This window comes from Scyliorhinus torazame, chromosome 1, assembly GCF_047496885.1.
Source record: "Scyliorhinus torazame isolate Kashiwa2021f chromosome 1, sScyTor2.1, whole genome shotgun sequence".
In the NCBI taxonomy this organism is placed as follows: Eukaryota; Metazoa; Chordata; class Chondrichthyes; order Carcharhiniformes; family Scyliorhinidae; genus Scyliorhinus; species Scyliorhinus torazame.
Window position 1 is genome coordinate 62,016,863 of NC_092707.1, and position 19,178 is coordinate 62,036,040.

At 42.6% G+C, this 19,178-nt stretch overlaps 1 protein-coding gene across 1 annotated transcript in view; it reads left to right on the forward strand.

Moving 5' to 3' along the window:
- slc15a4 (solute carrier family 15 member 4) overlaps nucleotides 1-19,178 on the forward strand; it is a 138,231-nt gene that overhangs the window by 35,885 nt on the left and 83,168 nt on the right. Inside the window, exon 5 of the mRNA XM_072495770.1 lies at nucleotides 17,473-17,641. Coding sequence (XP_072351871.1) covers nucleotides 17,473-17,641 — 169 coding nt within the window. The remainder of the gene's footprint in view (nucleotides 1-17,472; nucleotides 17,642-19,178) is intronic.

The following is a 19,178-nucleotide window of genomic DNA, read 5'->3' on the forward strand; positions in this document are numbered from 1 at the left end:
GATAGGCTGACCTCAATTAAATTGCTTTTGTAGATCAGTACTTATTTTAACCACGCCACACTTATTGGAAAAGTATGTTTTTTCTCTGAATCCTGCTGTCCAATGTTCCATGTCTGTATTTGTTCAATACTAAAGTCGGTCTTCCAAGTATCCCAGGAAACAGGAATGGAAGGCTTTATTTTTGTATCACCATATTGATTCCTTCCCCCTATGGGCCTTTTTGATTATAGGTAAAATGTCTTCAGTCTATTATCTGGAAATTCATTATTTTTTTCTGCATGTATAAATAGGAAACAAAATTAACAATTTCCATGACTTACTGAGTTAAATTACCTATTTGTTTAATGGGAAACACCTTGCATATATTGCAGGAATAACATATTTTGTATATCTTGTATGTATTTATTGCATTTTAGTTTTTGCTTTGCAGTTTATTTATGTACCAATTCGGTTATTGGTAGTTGGGACGGAGAAGGGCTACAAGGGTATTCCAGAATTAAGGGATTGATGTACAAGGAAAGATTAGTTAACCTTGTTTTTCTTGAAAAGAGAAGACAGACACAGACAGCATATGTTAAGTGTGAAAAATTAGGATTGGTTTGGATAAGCTGGGTCTAAGTAAACTTTGCCGCTGTGTACACACTTAAAAGCAGGCGGTGTGGTTAGGTATGCAGTGCATGTGGTGGGAGAAGAAACCTTCATGAACTTAAAAAAGGAACTTATCAACAAACTGAATTCTGGTTTCTTGGAAATGCTACAAGAGAATACTGGTGGTTAAGTGAGCTAGACGGGATGAAGGTCATCTGCTTGAAGCTTGAACTATGCTACTTAATAGAATACAAAAAAAATCTACAAGAGTAAAATTCTGAAAATTGTAAAGCTTCATCTCCTGCAGATGTGGTAACGTCCTGGTAGCAAGTGACTATTAAAAACATACTTCCCTTTTCAGGCGGGAATTCCCCGTGGTGGGATTCCCACGGCTGTTGCCACGCACCGTACAGGACAGGGTGCTCTCGGGGGGAGGGGGGGGGTGGGAGGGGGCGGGGGGTTGGAGTGGGGAAGATCTCGGAAACTTACCAGGTGACGCAGGAGGAGGAGGAGGCCTCGGTGGTGGAGGTGAAAGGTAAGTGGGAGGAGGAGTTGGGAGAGAAGATAGAAGAGGGGACGTGGGCGGATGCCCTAGGGAGGGTGAACTCTTCCTCTTTGTGCACGAGGCTCAGCCTCATACAGTTTAAGGTGCTGCACAGGGCACACATGACCGGGACAAGGATGAGCCAGTTTTTTGGGGGGTGAGGACAGGTGTGTTAGGTGCTCAGGGGGCCCAGCAAACCACACCCATATGTTCTGGGCATGCCCAGCGCTGGAGGAATTTTGGAAGGGCGTAGCGAGGACGGTGTCAGGGGTGGTAGGATCCAGGGTCAAGCCGGGCTGGCGGCTCGCAATATTTGAGGTTGCAGAGGAGCCGGGAGTGCAGGAGGCGAAAGAGGCCCGTATTCTGGCCTTTGCGTCTCTGGTAGCCCGGCAAAGTATTCTTCTTCAGTGGAGGGATGCGAGGCCCCCAAGCGTGGAATCCTGGATCAACGATATGGCGGTGTTTATTAAATTGGAGAGGGTGAAATTCGCCTTGAGGGGATCGGTGCAAGGGTCCTTCAGGTGCTGGCAACCGTTCTTGGACTTCCTGGCAGAACGCTAGACATTGGTCAATGGCAGCAGCAACCCGGGGGCGGGGTGGTTCTATTCTATTTTTGTTATTTGCACTGGGGGATCTGAGGGGGTGTATATACTTGCTATGTTTGATCTGTGTTAATTTGGGGTATTAATTTATTATTTATGTACGGGGGGGGGGGGCATCGGGGGTTGCTTCACTGTTTTACATTTAATTCTGTTGGGTTCCTTTTCCATTCTGTTGTTGATATTTTGTGAAAACCTCAATAAAAATTATTTTTAAAAAAACATACTTCCCTTTCATGTTACATTTCATTCTCTGTTCCTTACTGTACCACATTAGGCAAATGGCCTCTTTTCTTCCCGTTTTTGAAATTAATGCTTCAGATTCTGATTTTTCAATTACACGAGCAACATTGGATTTGCAGCTCAGTGAATTAATCCTCTATTTGTGATGCTGGATAATTTAATGTAATGTTCAGATTCATTGGAGAGATTTTAATGATTCCAAATTTTGTGGCTCTTCGTTCTTCTTGGTGGCATGAAAAATTCTATATAATTAGGGTAGATAATCAGTACTCTCTCCAAATGCCCACTCGAAATGCACATGTTCAAAGTTTTTCGTACCTAAGCTTGGTCCTACTCTTGATATCTACAATCATAGCTTCCAGTAGAAGTTACCAGATAGTAATCTGGAGTTGACTTCCTCATTGCAAACTTAATTCTACAACCGATTTTACCGCCATGGAGGAATGGGTTAGCTGGCACATTTTGAAAATCTGAAACAAAGACTTTCCTAGTCTGCATGGCTCTGTCCCATTATTGCATTCACAGAATCAGCCTTCAGAGTCCATTTATATGTAATCGAATAAATATACTACTGTGGTGTAGAAAATTAAATTGCACTTGGTAGTTAAACATGGGTTGCACATGACCTAATCATTGCTGAGTTAAGACTATTATCTGCTTGAAAATCCAATTCTAATTTAAGAAAGGCAATCCATAATGACCCAGATGGTTGTTCCTTGGGAATTAGCTGGGAAGTTTGGACTTCTGATGGGAGAATTCCTTTGCATCTGGAACCCTCAAACTCGTAAATTCAAGTTTGAGAATTTGGATGGTTCCAAATAACTTAGCAGAATAGTTAAGCAGGAAGAGTTAAGAACATGAGTAGGAGTAGGCTATTCAGCGCTTCAAGCCCATTCCGCCATTCGATCATGGCTGATCTTCTACTTCGACACCATTTTCCTGCACTATTTCAGCATCCCTTGATGTTTTAATATGTAGAAAGCAATCAACCTCAGACTTGAACTTGCGCAACGATTGAGTCTCCCCAGACCTCTATGGTAGAAAATTCCAAAGATTCACCCCCCAACTCTACCCCACATCATCTCAGCCCTAATAAATCTGCCCCTTATTCTGAGACTGTGTTCCCTGGTTCTAGACCACCCAGACAGGGGAATCATCCTTCCTGTATCTAGCCGTAAGAATTTTTATTTGAAGGAGATCACCTCTCATTCTTCGAAACTCCTGAGAATAAAGGCCCAATCTATTTAATCTTTCCTTATAAGACATTCCCTCCATCCCAGGAATTAGTTTGGTGGATCTTTGTTGCCCTCTCTATGGCAAAGTATACCTTTCCTTGGGTAAAGAGACTGAACCCAATCCTCCAGGTGCAGCTTCACCAAGGATCGATGTTGCAGTAAGTCATCTTTTACTCGTATACTCTGTAATAAAGGCCACCATACCATTTGCCTTAATTGCTTGCTGTACCTGCAGATAAGTTTTCAGTGACTCGTGAACAAGAATACTCTAGTCCCTTTGAAGTTCAAAACTCCCCAGCCTCTTGCCATATTATGAAATATTCCGTAATACTGTTTTTCCTACCAAACTGGATAACTTCACATTTCACCACATTGTATCCATCTGCCAAATCTTTGTCCATTCACCGAGTCTCTTTAAATCCCCTTGAAGCTTCTTTACATCCTTCTCACAACTCACATTTCCATCTAGTTATGTGTTACCTGCAAACTTGGAAAAACTACATTTAGTCCCCACATCCAATTATGCTCTTAAAAGGTAGAAGGATTAAAACCAATTCAAAGTCCTGAGTAATTATACTATTGACTGCCCAACTTCAGTGTTTTTGGAGCTCCACTCGTCACATCTTGCCAACCCTAAAATGACCTTACTCTATTTCCTGTTAGCTAACCAATCTTCTATCCATAAGACCCAACCGATCAAACCGCAGAAGGGGGAAAAAACAGGCATGGCTAAGAAAATGGCAACATTTATGGAGCAGATGGGGGTGGTGGACCCATGGAGATTCCTACACCCAGGAGAAAAGGAATTCTCGTTCTTCTCACAGGTGCACAAAGTATACACCTGAATCGACTTCTTTGCAGTGGGGAAATCAGTGCTTCCAGGAATCAAAGGGGCGGAATACTCCGCAATAGTCATCTCCGATCACTCTCCACACAACGTGCATTTGAGATTGGAGAAGGGTCGTGCCCAGCGCCCCACATGGAGGCTGTACACGGACCTCCTGGCCGACAAGGCCTTCTGCCAGAAAACATCGCAGGCCATAGGCGAATACGCAAGTAACAACCGGAACGGGGAGGTTCTCGCCCGCCACGTTCTGGGAGGCACTGAAGGCTGTGATCAGAAAGGAAATTATAGCCTACAAAGCGCTTAGTGATAGGGAAGAGAGGGAGGCTAGGCAATAGCTGATTGACTCCATCCTGGAGGTCGACAGAAAGTACGCCGAGGCCCCGACGGTAGAGCTGCTGACGGGAAGGAAAAAGCTGCAAATGAGCTTTAACCTGCTATCCACCAGGAATGCAGTGTACCAACTCCGCCAGACACTGAGGACCTTCTACGAGAGACAGGGCTGGCTGCCTATTGGCTCATCAGCTGAGAAAGCAGGCAGCCACAAGGGAAATAGCGCAGGTCAAAGACAGCAGAGGCAGACTGGTAGTGGAACAAAAAGAGGTTAACCAAGCATTTGAGACTTTCTACCGAGGGCTGTACACCTCCGAGCCCCCCGACGGGAATGCGGGGATGAAGCAGTTCCTCGACGGACTGGAAATGTCAGTTGCGGGCGAGAACAGATGGCCGGGGGCGGGGGGGAGAGCTGAAAACACCAATAGATCTGGGAGAAATCAAGAAGGGCATCAGCTCCATAAAGGTGGGGAAGGCGCCGGGACCGGACAAGTTCCCGGTGGACTTCTATAAATAATTTGCACTGGCCCTGGCCCCACACCTAAGGGGGGACATGTTTGCAGACTCGCTAGCAGGGGGCACTTTGCTTGCTACACTTGCGCAGGCCACAATTTCACTGATACCCCAAAAAAAGACTAAGACCCGACGGAATGTGGATCATATCGGCCTATTTCGCTGCTAAATGTGGATGCGAATATACTCTTAAAGTTCCTGGCTAAAGGCTGGAGAACTGTGTACCAGAAGTGGTCGCAGAGGACCAAACGGGCTTTGTCAAGGATAGGCAACTCACTGTGAATATTAGGCTGCTGTTGAACATAATAATGGCGCCCATCCCCCACCCCCGGGGAGAGAACACCAGAGGTGATTGTCTCCCTGGATACAGAAAAGGCCTTTGACAGAGTCCAATGGAAGTACCTCCTTGAGGTACTGGAACGGTTTGGGCTAGGAGCAGGATTCACCGCCTGTTTGAGACTTCAGTACAACGCTCCCGAGGCGAGCGTTCAAACTAACACCACCAGCTCTGAATACTTCAAGCTACAAAGAGGCACAAGGCAGGGATGCCCATTGTCCCCGCTCCTGTTCGCACTAGCAATCAAATCCCTGGCGATAGCCTTGCGGGACGTGAAACGCTGGAAGGCATCTGAAGCGGAGACAGAGAGCACAGAGTCTCACTCAATGCCGGATGACCTGCTCCTGTACATCTCAAAGCCACAGGAAGAACTACAAGCAATCATGCGGATCCTGAAAGAGTTTGGAACCTTCTCGGGTCACAAACTCGGCAAGAGTGAGGCATTCCCAGTGAACCCAAATGGGGGAGGGACAGAGCTGGAGGGGCTCCCGTTTAAAATAGCCCAAAATAGATTCCGATACCTGAGGATCCAAATAGCCAGGGACTGGACACTGATCCACAAGTGGAACCTGACCAGCCTGGTGGAGGAAGTAAAAAAGGACCTATAGAGGTGGGGCGCACTCCCACTCTCCCTGGCAGGGAGATCAAAATGAACGTGCCGTCGAGGTTCCTCTTCCTGTTTAGATCCCTACCGATTTTCATCCATATGGCCGCGTTCCGAAATGTGGATAGTGTAATTATGGCATTTGTGTGTCTGTGTTGGGGGGGGGGGGGGGGGGGGGGAGTGGGGGAAGAATCCAAGAGTCCCCAAATCAACATTGCAAAGGAGGAAAATTAAGGGAGGCTTACAATACTACCACTGGGCAGCAACAGCGGAAAGAGTGAGGGGATGGGTGCACAAACCCAACTCAGAGTGGGTGTGGATGGAGGAGGCCTCCTGCAAGGGAACGACCCTCTGGGCCCCAGCCACGACAGCACTCCCATCCCCCTCGATGAAATACACATCTAGCCCAGTGGTAGCGGCCATACTGAAAATGTAGGACCAATTAAGACAACACTTCGAGCCGATCAAGATGTCCCCTATGGCCCCATCTGCGGTAACCACAGATTCCTGCCAGCCATGCTAGACGCAACTTTAACAAAATGGAGACAAGATGGGGGAACGCTGACAGTTGGGGACTTCTATGTAGGGCACAGACTAGCGACACTGAACGAACTGACGGAGGAATGGGAATTGCTGAAAGGAGAGGAAATGAAATACCTGCAAATAAAGCACTTCCTCCGCAAAGCGACAGTAGGGTGCGCCGGAGACCACACTATTAGAGGACCTGATGAACACGGACAGTAATAAGGGGGAACTTTGTGGGAAAATATGCGGACAGCTACTGGCAGGGCCCGAACGCCACGGATGAGACCAGATGGAAATGGGAGGACGAACTGGGGACAGAAGTGGGGTGGGGACTCTGGAGCGAAGCACTGAGCAGGGCCAACTCCCAACTCTTCCTGCGCAAGGCGCAGCCTCATGCAGTTCAAAGTGGTGCACAGAGCACACCTGACCAGAACCCGAATGAGCAGGTTCTTCGCGGAGGTGGAGGACAAATTTGAACGGTGCCAGAGGGGACCGGCCAACCACACCCCCATGTTCTGGGCATGTCTCAAACTTGCTGGGTTCTGGACAGCCTTCTCCGAGGCGATCTCCAAGCTTGTGGGGGTGAGGGTGAAGTCATTGCCACATTTGGCAATCTTCAGAGTATCAGAGGCAGCCAGAGCTACATATGGGGAAGAGGGTCGATGCCCTAGCTTTCGTTTCCCTAATCGCACGCCGGAGAATCCTGCTCGGCTGGCAACCAGCAGCACCACCCACAGCTGCAGACTGACTGGCAGACTTCTGGGAATTTTTCCACCTGGAGAAGATTAAATACGCCATCCGAGGGTTGGAGGAGGGCTTCCTTGCTGCATGTGGGCAATCTGTCGGTCTGTTTGAAAACCTGTTTGAGGCCAGCAAAAGCCAGTAGAAAGGGAAAAGGGGAGGATTAAAAAGGGAAAAGAAATAAGGACAAGAAGGAACATCAGGGATGCACAACCCAGGGGGGGGGAGGGGGGGAGGAGGAGGAGGAGGAGGCAGAGAGCCTGTGAGGGACAAAGTGAGACAACACTAGAGGAGGGGAAACACTCCCACCCACAAAAAAAACATGGTGAAAGCTGATGGAGGGAAGAAAGAAAAAGGGGGGGGGGGGGAAACAAGGCGAAACGGGAGCACCCCCCGGATCGACCAGGGAGGACATCGGGGAGGGGGAGTGGTGTTAGGGAAAGGGAGGATATGCCGAACTAGGTGGCAAAGGAATGTAAATAAAGTAAAGAAAAGTAGGGGAAAGCCTTTTTTCTACGTTGCATAATAAATGAAAACGAACGGCAAATGTTCATAAGTTTGAAAAATGCCAATAAAGAGATTTAAATTTAAAAATCTATCCATAATATGTTGCCCCTTACTACACCATGAGTTCCTATTTTGCATAGTAACCTTTGATGTGGCACCTTGTCAAAATGCTTCCTGGAAATCTAAGTATAGCACATCTACAGGTTTACGTAAAAGTGAAAATCCAGAGTATGTCTGAAGACCTTCTGAATGAGGTAGTGAAAAGACATTGAATGGCTTTCTAAACAGTCCAAGATTATCAGAAAATCTGAAATAAAATGACAATGTAGGAAATACACAACAGCCTGTCAACATGCAGAGGGCAAAGACTGGTCAACATCCCAAACCCCACCAGATCTTTGTTCTCTCATCTGCAATGCCAAACCATTGGCATCCAACCCCACTTGCCCAAGATACTGATTGACCCGCTGTGTATCTTCAGCCCCAGTGTATAATAAATGTCAAGAGATGGCCAAAATTGGAAGTCACTGACATCTTTATTCATGCGAGGGGCTCATATCTGGCATTGGGGAAAATTCTGGAATCCATTATTAGGAAATGGCAGCAGGGCATTGTATAAATCAGGCAGTGTCAACATGGTTTTGTATAAGGGCAATCATATTTGACGAATGTATTAGATTTCTTTTGAGGATGTAACGGCACGGTGACACAGTGGTTAGGGCAGCACAGTGGTTAGCACTGTTGCCTCACAGCACCAGGGACCCATGTTCAATTCTGGCCTTAGGTGACTGTGGAATTTGAACATTCTCTCCATGTCTGGATGGGTTTCCTCCCATGATCCAAAGATATGGGGTTATAGGGATTGTTGCCCCTCTTGGGCAAGGGTCATAACGGACATGTCACACAAACTACTTGCACAAGTATTCTTGAATCAAGTTTACTTTATTCAGATCAAATGCCTTTTAAAAAAAATAAATTGAGAGTATCCAATTTTTTTCTTCTCCCAATTAAGGGGCAAGTTAGCATGACCAATCCACCTACCTTGCACATCTCTTTTGGGTTGTGGAGGTGAGACCCACGCAGACACGGAAAATGTGCAAACTCCACACAGACAGTGACCCGGGGCTGAGATCAAACATGGGCCCTCAGTGCTGTGATGCAGCAGTGCTAACTACCGTGCCACCGTGTTGCCCTCAGATCAAATATGTCACACAGACACTTATGCAGTTAATTATTATCACCAGACTAAAACTCAACCTTTAATTAAAAACCCATCACACGGACTTTAACACGTTAAGTGTCAAGCAGACTTTAACTCACTGATCAAACTCAAACATCACCCCAATCGGGACAGCTGGCCAGGCTTTCTGGAAGGATGCTTTACTGGTCGCCAGGCTATTGCTTCTGCGATGGTTATTCCCTGGGTTGTCGCTGAGTGCAGTTTTGGTCTGATTTGAGAAAAGCTATAATTTCATTAGAAACCGTTCCGAGAAGGTTCACTCATCTCATTCCTATGATGTAGGGCTTTTCTTCTGAAACGAGGTTTAACATTTGAGCCGACACCCTTTGGAGTTTCAAAGAATTGAAACATAAAATTTTGTTGGGACTTGGGATACCAGGAGGTTTTTCTCCTTTTGTGGGGGAGACCAAAACTAGGGGATTTAGTGTAATAATAGAGGAATTCTTTTAAGATGGAGATGATGAGAAATTATTTCTCTGCAGGCCATTAGTATATGGAATTCACTTCCACAAGTAATGGAAGCTGGGTCAATGAATATTTTCAAAGCAAAGTTAAATACATTTTTGACGCCCAAGGGAGTTGAGGATTACCAGGGGGGGGGGGCGCAGGCAGGAAGTGGAGTTGAGACCACAACTTGTTCAGCCACGATCTTACTGAATGATGTAGTAGGCTGAATGGCCCATCCTGCTACAAGTCCAATGTTCCCATTTTCAGGTTGGCAAACTGACTAGTGGGGTTCCATATGGACCAGAGCGAGGGCATCAACTAGTTACAATCTATACCAATGACTTGGATGAAAGGATGCTGTACATTGTACCCAAATTTGTTGATATACAAAGACAGTTGGGAAAGCAAAGGGTCTGCAAAGGGATATAGTAGGTTCAGGGAGCATATGTTCAAGGTGAGTTAGACAGGTTTTTGATTTATCAGGGAGTCAGGGTTGCGGATTAGGGTAGAGTTAGGGGAATGAATTGATCAATCATGGTCTTGTTAGATGGCGAAACAGGACGAGGGGCTGAATGTTCTTATCGGCTGCAGAATGCCTGCTGAAAATAAGTTTGTGTTCTTGGAGAAATAGAAGTATTGGTGCTTCACACAATACAAATGAAACAAATACAAATATTCAATCAGAAATAAAAACAGAAGATGCTAGAACTGCACTGTAGATTCATAAGCATCTATAGAGAACAACGTTAAGTTAATGTTTTGGTTCTGCACCCTTTTATTAGAACCAGCAAGTAAAAGAGAAGCAAGCTAAACAAAATGGACGCAAAAAGGAACTGTTTTATTGCTATTGTTAATGCTCTCCCTACAAATTCATGTATTTCTCTCAGTTGGGTTATCTGAGGAAGGGTTTGTTTCTATTGTAGTTGAGCAATCTTCCTTGTGGGACTATAATGTGTAACATTATTGGAACACATTGAGGCCATCTTGAGGCTAAGCTGTCACATTGTTCAAATTGACAAAAATATGGATGATGGGTACACTTCAGAACTTCATAATCCTTGCAAATCAGCACTTGCCAACAAGGCAAGTATAAAATGGAAATATTTAAAGAATTAATTGGGTTCTTTATTTGCTCCAAGAACATCAGAACATAGAACATAGAATTTGAAGTGCAGAAAGAGGCCATTCAGCCCATCGAGCCTGCACCGGCCCTTGGAAAGAGCAGTCCACTTAAGCCCACGACTCCCTCCATACCCGTAACCCAGCAACCCCACTGGACACTAAGGGCAATTTAGCATGGCCAATCCACCTGACTTGCACGTCTTTGGACTGTGGGAGGAAACTTGACCTCCCGGAGGAAACCCACACAGACACAGGGAGAACGTGCAGACTCCGCACAGACAGTGACCCAAGCCGGGAATCGAACCTGGGACCCTGGAGCTGTGAAGCAACAATGCTAACCACTGCTACTGTGCCGCCCAGCAGCTTCACTGTAAAGAGCCATAAAACAAGGGTTCACAGCAAAGAAAAAAGCTGAGCGATGGAAGGAAAATGGCTGTTTTTTACCATTTTATGACTGATTTTTAAACAAATATTGAGGTTCTGTCCACACCTTTGGCATATTTGCGTGATTTTCTTGGTTTCTGGTAATTAAATAGAGAACCATTTTAAAAAGACAAATTCTTTCAGTTTACAAGCGTATTTTTGAATACTTACATGAACTGGCTGGTAAAGTGCATTAGAACATTATCCTTTCTGATTCAGGCCAAGATGTTTAATTTCCAATGATATCATCATCTTCCCAGACGAAGTATCATGCACCCTGGGTGATTCAAAGTCCTTAGCAGGAATTACTTACACTTGTATTACTGTTTATATTAATGGATTGCTCGGAGAGCTAGAATATTGCACTTATCCTGCATGAAACACTGTTGTGAGCATGTAGTTGAAGCTCACTAGTATGGACCAAAGGGAGCAATAACTGATCTGGAAGTATTTTCTGTTGAAACTATGCCAAAGATAATCTATTGCCTAGAAACAGATGTTTCTTGTCTGGATCTTTTCTGTAATAATGATGCTGTTGCTTTCTGAAGTGCTATATAATAGTGTTTTATACAATTTATTAAAAGAAAACTCCGATCTATGCTTTCTTTCCCGAAGTCGTATGTAACAGTGTTTTATACGATTTATTAAAATAAACATTAGATTGGTACTCAATTTCCTTACATTAGTATGAGAGCAAACTGGAAGATGTGTGATAAAACAATGGCATTTATGGTATATTATTACAAGAGGCTGCTGATCAATTTTTACTCCATCTTTTCAATGCAGCTCTAAAAAGTGGCATATTGCTTTGAATAAATATTATTTTATTTTCAACTGCAATTTATTTCTTTTAACTGCAGACAACAGACACAAGATTAAACCTCGGTCTGTAGCTGCTGTTATCAACAACAATTACTGATCTCTCTCTTTTCAGTCAGTCAAAACTGAGTGCAAAATCTGGTTGCTTTTGTGATGGGTTTTGGTGACCCAAAAGGTACACAAAGCCCCTTGGAAGTAAAAATATTTTAATACTGAGAATATTCAAACAAAGGCAGCCCAAGTTGATTTGATTTGATTTATTATGTCACATATATTAGTATACAGTGAAAAGTATTGTTTCTTGCATGCTATACAGACAACGCATACCGTACATGGGGAAGGAAGGAGAAACTACAGAACGTAATGTTACAGTCATAGCTAGGGTGTAGAGAAAAAATCAACTTAATACGAGGTAGGTCCATTCAAAAGTCTGATGGCAGCAGGGAAGAAGCTGTTCTTGAGTCGGTTGATACGTGACCTCAAACTTTTGTATCTTTTTCCTGACGGAAGAAGGTGGAAGAGAGTATGTCCGGGATGCATGGGGTCCTTAATTATGCTGGTTGCCTTTCCGAGGCAGCGGGAATTGTAGACAGAGTCAATGGATGGGTGGCTGGTTTGCGTAATGGATTGGGCTACATTCACGACCTTTTGTATTTTCCTGCGGTCTTGGGCAGAGCAGGAACCATACCAAACTGTGATACAACCAAAAAGAATGCTTTCAATTGTGTATCTGTAAAAGTTGGCGAGATTCGTAGCTGACATGCCAAATTTCCTTAGTCTTCTGAGAAAGTAGAGTCGTTGGTGGGCTTTCTTAACTATAGTGTCGGCATGGGGGACCAGGACAGGTTGTTGGTGATCTGGACACCTTAAAAACTTGAAGCTCTCAACCCTTTTTACTTTGTTCCCATTGATGTAGACAGGGGCATGTTCTCCTCTACGCTCTCGGAAGTCGATGACAATCTCCTTTGTTTGTTGAAGAAGGAAAGAACACATAAGCAGAGTTTTGCAAAAGGTTGAAGTTATTTGTGCAAAAGCTCAAAGTAAATAAAAATAGGAATTCTTTAAGTAGAAATATTGAAACGTGGCATAATATGTTTGCATGCAACATAAATTTTATGTTGGGGTTGGTAGTTAAAACGCACTGTAGAGCTATCAGTCAAACCATTTTGCTGATATAATGTCTTTTAGTTCCTGAAGCAAGATGCAACTTTAAATTTAACAAAAATTTGAATTGCAGAAACATTATTGGAGAATTTGTTACCTATGTATGAGATTTCTGGAGTGTATTACAGATGAATTTATTTTAGAAATACAGGATTAGTAATCTTCATCCTTTGCAGATTAAATTGTCACAAATGTATTTAAAACTGACTTTCACAGGTAATTAAATGTATTTCAGAAATATCAAAAATGGACATGAGGATCTTCATTAAAAATGAAGCCTTAGCCACTATCTGTTGCCAATTTGGCTATATTACAAGAATACTTTACATTTGTAGTTGATATGTTGAAACAGGTTTTTTATTCTGCTGCCATTTTTTTTTATCCGTTTGTGGGATGTGGGCATCTCTGGCTGTGCCAGCATTTATCGCCCATTCCTAATTGCCCTTGAGGGGGCAGTTAACAGTCAACCACATTGCTGTGGGTCTGGAGTCACATGTAGGCCAGCCCGGGTAAGGATGGCAGATTTCCTTCCCGAAAGGACATTAGCGAACCAGATTTTTTTTTTACGACAATCGGCAATGGTTTCATGGTCATCATTGGACTTATTTATTGAATTCAAATTTCACCATCTGCAGTGGCGAGATTTGAACCTGGGTTCCCAGGACATTACTCTGGGTCTCTGGTTTACTAGTCCAGTTACTATACCACTAAGCCACTGCCTCCCTGGTGAATACTTATTATTGTGAAAGCTCTACAGAATGTAACTTTATTGTGGACACCAATAATATATAATTACTAATAATGATCTTGGACTCATAGCATAAATGTTTATATATATATATATATGGGGGGGTATAAACCAGGCCTTTAGAATTTTTTCAAAACTCGTATAGTACTTTTTCTGCTAATCTGGCGCCAATTTCCATTTTTCTCCTATATTTAAGCAAGTTTGTGTTACCAACCTTTTTAAGGTTATATAAAAACGTGACTCTCTCACAATACTAAGCATAATCTTTAGATCTTGGCACTCACACTTAAATAGTGAAAAGCTTTTTAACTGAAGAATTGCGATGAAAGGCCAAAACCACCCATGCAGGGCAGTTTGAAATGAATAGGATGGAAGACAAAATAAGTTGGGAATTAGTGCTTGGGTGATATGAAGCTTGCAGATCGCAACTGATCATTTTAGTCGCTTTTTTGACATTTTATTAGATAGGTTTTATAATTTAAAAGCTTCCACTGTGTGGAAGTAATGCTAAATTATAGGTCTAGTTGTAAAAAGGAACCAAAATATTAATTTCAATATGTTGTGCTGCCTTAAGAGACAGCAATTGCTATTTTAAGTATTGCATTAAACCTGGAGGAATATATGATGTGGCGCTCCGAAAGCTAGTGACATCGAAACAAACCTGTTGGACTTTAACCTGGTGTTGTAAGACTTCGTACTGGAGGAATATAGCAATTGCTTATTATTGTAACGTGGTACAAAACAGTAGCTTTATTGCACATGATTAAATCCAGTTAATGGAAGAATGGCTGGAGATGGAAGTTTCAAGTTCTGTATTCCAGATGTTATTTACCGGTGCTCCTTGACATAGGTAAAGCTGAACCAGCGTGTTTTCATTCGTACAAGTTCGATAGCTAATGTTGTCACTTTTTTTGATACATGCACTAAAGACATCTAGCATGATATTTACCAACCTGCCTGCTTTTTTAAAAAAAATGCAGCGTGCTTCGCTGTTTGATTTCTACATTAAAAGCCTTCCATGTATTTTGTTTGCAACGTTGAATGGGACAAAAGCAAATGATTAAAGTGCAGTGTTGAACCATTCTTTATATCTTGTCGTGGCATTTTAAATATTTTGGTTACTTTTGGATGAGTGAGTTTGCAAGAAACTTCCATTACTACATTTTTGATGACATGTAATCTTTCTGCATGCATAGTGTTGGAGGTGGTAAAAGACCCCAAGAGTAAACTTGCAATGGAACCTTCTCTACGCATAGGTAGATGGTTACTCAATCAAATCTGTAGAAGCATACAAAGGTCCCACATCTGAGGGAGGAATTTGGTAGGAACGGTAATGTAGTAAATTAAGGAAGGAAATTAAATTTTTCACCAAAATGATTTGGTTATTTAATAGTTGACAGCATCATTCATGGGATGCGAGCACCGCTGGCTAGGCCAGCATTTATTGCCCATCCCTAGTTTTGAGAAGGTGGTGGTGAGCTGCTGCCTTGAACTGCTGCAGTCCATGTGGTGTAGGTACACCCACAGTGCTGTCAGAGAGGGAGTTGCAAGATTTTGACACTGATGGAGCTGCAATATATTTCCCAAGTAAGGAAAGTAAGTGGCTTGGTTGGGGGGGGGAGGGGGAACTTGCTGGTGGTGGTGTTCATGAGTGGCTGCTGACCTTCCCCTTCTAGATGGTAGTATTTGTGAGTTTGGAAGGTGCTTTGATGGGTTCCTGCAGTGCATTTTGTAGATGCTACACACTGCTGCCACTAAGTCAGTGGTGGAGGGACTCTATGTTTGTCGATAGGTTGCCAATCAAACAGGCTGCTTTGTCCTGGCTGATGTCAAGCTTCTTGTGTTGTTGGAGCTGCATTCAACCAGGCAAGTGGAGAGTGTTCCATCACATTCCTGACTACTTTGTAAATGGTGGACAGGTGCTGGGGGGGTCAGGAAATTAGGTACTTGCTGTAGGATTTCCAGCCTTTGACCACTTCTGGTAGGCACAGTATTTATATGGCTAGTCCAATTCAGTTTTAGATCAATGGTAACTCCCAGGATGTTGTCAGTGAATGACAACATTCATTATAGTTGACTTTCATGGAGCGATGGTATGATTCTCGTTGCAGATGGTCATTGCTTGGCACTTGTGTGGTCTATTTCTTGTGTAAAAGGGCATATCTAGGCAATTTTCCACATTACTGGGTAGATGCCCATGTTGTAACTGTACTGGAACAACTAGGCCAGGGGTGTGGCAAATTCTGGATCTCAAGTCTTCAGTACTGTTGCCAGAATATTGTCTGGTCCATAACCTTTGCTGTATCCAGTGCCTTCAGCCATTTCTTGATATAATGTGGAGTGAATCAAAATGTCTGAAGACTGTCATCTGTGATGCCTGGGACCTCAGGAGGAGGCCAAGACAGATCATCCACTCGGCACTTCTGGCTGAAGTTGGTTCTAAATACTTCAGCCTTATTTTTTGCACTGATGTGCTGGGCTCCCCCATCATTGAGGATGGTGATATTTGTGAAGCCTCCTTCTCCAGTAAGTTGTTTAGTTGTCCACCATCATTCACTACTTGGTGTGACAGGACTGTGGAGCTCAGACCTGATCCATTGGTTGTGAAATCGCTTAGATTTGTCTATCACTTGTTGTTTATGCTGTTTGGCATGCAAGTAGTCCTGTGTTGTACCTTTACCAGGTTGACACCTCATTTTTACTTATGTTAGGTGCTGTTTCTGGCATACCCTCCTCCACTCTTGGTCGAACCAGCCTTTTGATGTTTTTAAAGATCCGTTTTCAGTTGCACTACATTTAAGAGAGAGCAGTAGGATGCAGCAGAGGAACACTATTGGTTGAAACAATTAATGGATAGGTTCTGCCACCTCTATTATGTTCCCGGACCAGACCCCAACAGTTGCTAGGATACCGGACAGAAACTCTGATATTTTATTGAAGTTATAAGACTGAGGAAAGGATACTAGGACATGGTATACTAACCTAACTTTAACATCATACAAGAAAAAGCTTACAATTACCAGTTAAACAACACTTAACAATAACAGAAAATACTTTAACTTCTAACTGATGTCTTTTTATCTCCAATCAACCAAAAACCATCTTGGGTCAAAACCCATTTTTAAATACAATTAGCAGACCTATGAATACTTTATAGAGATGTCTTGGAAAACCGCTTTGAGAGAGCGAGAGAGAGATCCTTCAGGAACCAGCTTGCAGATTCTTGCCTGTGTCAAACTATTGTTTTAACATACCAGCATTTGGCAAAAATATCCTGTTCTATTCACAGTCAAATCTTTTAACTAAACTGTTCTTTGAAAAGCTGCTGGTCTGTTCACATCCCAATCTAAACTAAGCTTCTGACTGCTTCAGTCCCTGGCTCTTCCCATTAACCACATCGTCTCTATCCCACTAATTGGGTTATGACCATCTGACTAAGGCTAAACACACTGTCTCTAATTATCTACTCCCCAGGGAACCTTCTTTCTATAAACAAAGCTCTATTAGCCTGATTCAGGTAAACAAGATGCATGGTTGGAATTAATTATGTTTGAATTTTCATGCTGTAAACCTCTATGACTCTAATTGCACCTCTGCAGCCAAAGTATCTGTCTTTTAAACCAAGACTGTTAACACTAACCCAGGCTTTTAACATCACAGCACCAGATACGTAGAATACAATATATAGATGAAATTCCTGCATTCATCACACCTCCAATACACATATTCACAAATCTGTTTTATATATTAAAGACAAAATTACAATGCTGTTTTATGGTAAATATTAGCGCATTTTGTAAATTACAATCTCATCGTTTGTTGAACCATTATGTATTCATTTTAATAGTTTCTGATTTCACTTTTTAAAATTATGTTCCAACAATGCTGTTCTCCAGCTTCCAGCAGCCTGGTTCACCATGTTTGATGCAGTGCTTATTCTGGTCCTGATCCCAGTGAAAGACAAAGTGGTCGATCCCATGTTAAAGAAGAAAGGCCTGTTGCCTTCGCCCTTGAAGAGAATTGCTGTTGGCATGTTTTTTGTCATGTGCTCTGCAGTGGCTGCTGGTAAGATTGCTTTTGTATATTTTTTCCAAGTAATTTTATTTTTCAGATTATAAAAATGTCTAACTGCTCCCAGAGAATTTGTAAATTGGAGACCTAAATATTTAAAAAAATTTACTTTTTCTAATACAAGTTTTAAGCATTTCTGAATCATTGAGGTGTGAAGTCTGTTAAAGGCATAACTACTGATTCAGAACCCAAGGATATACCTAATATAAGAATCTAACAATGCAAAATGTCTTATTAATTGAAAAATCAAGGTGAAGCGACAAAGCTAGTGCAGGACAACATCTTGAGTTTACAAAATGATCAGATTGAATGTAATGTCGTGAGACGAACCCAAAAGAACAAGTAATTCAGAAAAGGGCCAGTGTATAATAATAATCATAATCTTTATTGTCACAAATAGGCTGACATTGCAATGAAATTATTGTGAAAAGCCCCTCCTCGTCAGGTTTTGAGTTGGAATATCCCTCTAAATCATTTTTGGTGTCATGGTCAAATATCAGTGAATATATAAAACTATTTGTTTTTGTTGCTCATCTGTGTAGGCTATGCCCCCCTCTGTCTAGAAGAGGAACTGCAAACTTAACTGTAGTACCAAAATTGCCTGGCATTGACTATCAATTTTGTTGGAATTATTTGTATTTGAATTGTTGCCAAGATTATTACTGGACTTGCAAATGTCATTATCTCACCTGACTGTCAGGGTTGAGTAGTTTTCTTTTACTACTGATGCTGGGAAAACCAGTAGTTATTCTGACAATTGGAGTTTATGAAGCGCAACATAAGGATCTCTTTAAATGAAGGCCTGCATCGAGGAACTATTATGTCATATTAATCGGTGCTATGAAGACACCTAGAATATTATGCTTTTCATCCCTATATAGAGTACATCATATGAACCATGCATGACTGAGATCCTGGTTAAAGACTGGTGGCATGAGAAAGTGGACCACATGATTGAAATTAAAGTCTGTATTAATGTTTAGGGATTATTTCCTTCCCACTATTGTTGTCCTAAAGTACACTCATCGAAAGATCACTGAACCGTGGTAAAAGATAGTGTGCCTCGATGGAATGTGGAAACATAGGAAATAGTAGCAGGAGTAAGCCATTCAATCCTAAAGTGAACTCATCGAAAGATCACCAAACAGTGGTAAAAGATGACAGTGTTTACTGTCAATACGGAGCATGCACAGTTGTACTATTTATTCTGTGACGTTACCGGTAGTGACAGAGTAGACACGGGCTAGGACAGAAATGAAGCAACAAAAACTCAATTCTATCTTTTGCTGAGGAATCGAGGATTAACCTTTCAGTTCCAGACAAGGTTCAGCACTCTGACCAGTTAACCTGAGCTCCTACACAAATGCTACAGGACCTGCTCATTTCTGTCCCGCTTAGAATTTATTCTTTATGTAAGTGTGCCTCTGCCGGCTCGTTTGCATTCTGATTTCTTATTTATATTACTGCAGTACTCCACTTGTTTCATTGATCATGTCACATCAATTTACAATGATATTTTATAATTTAAATA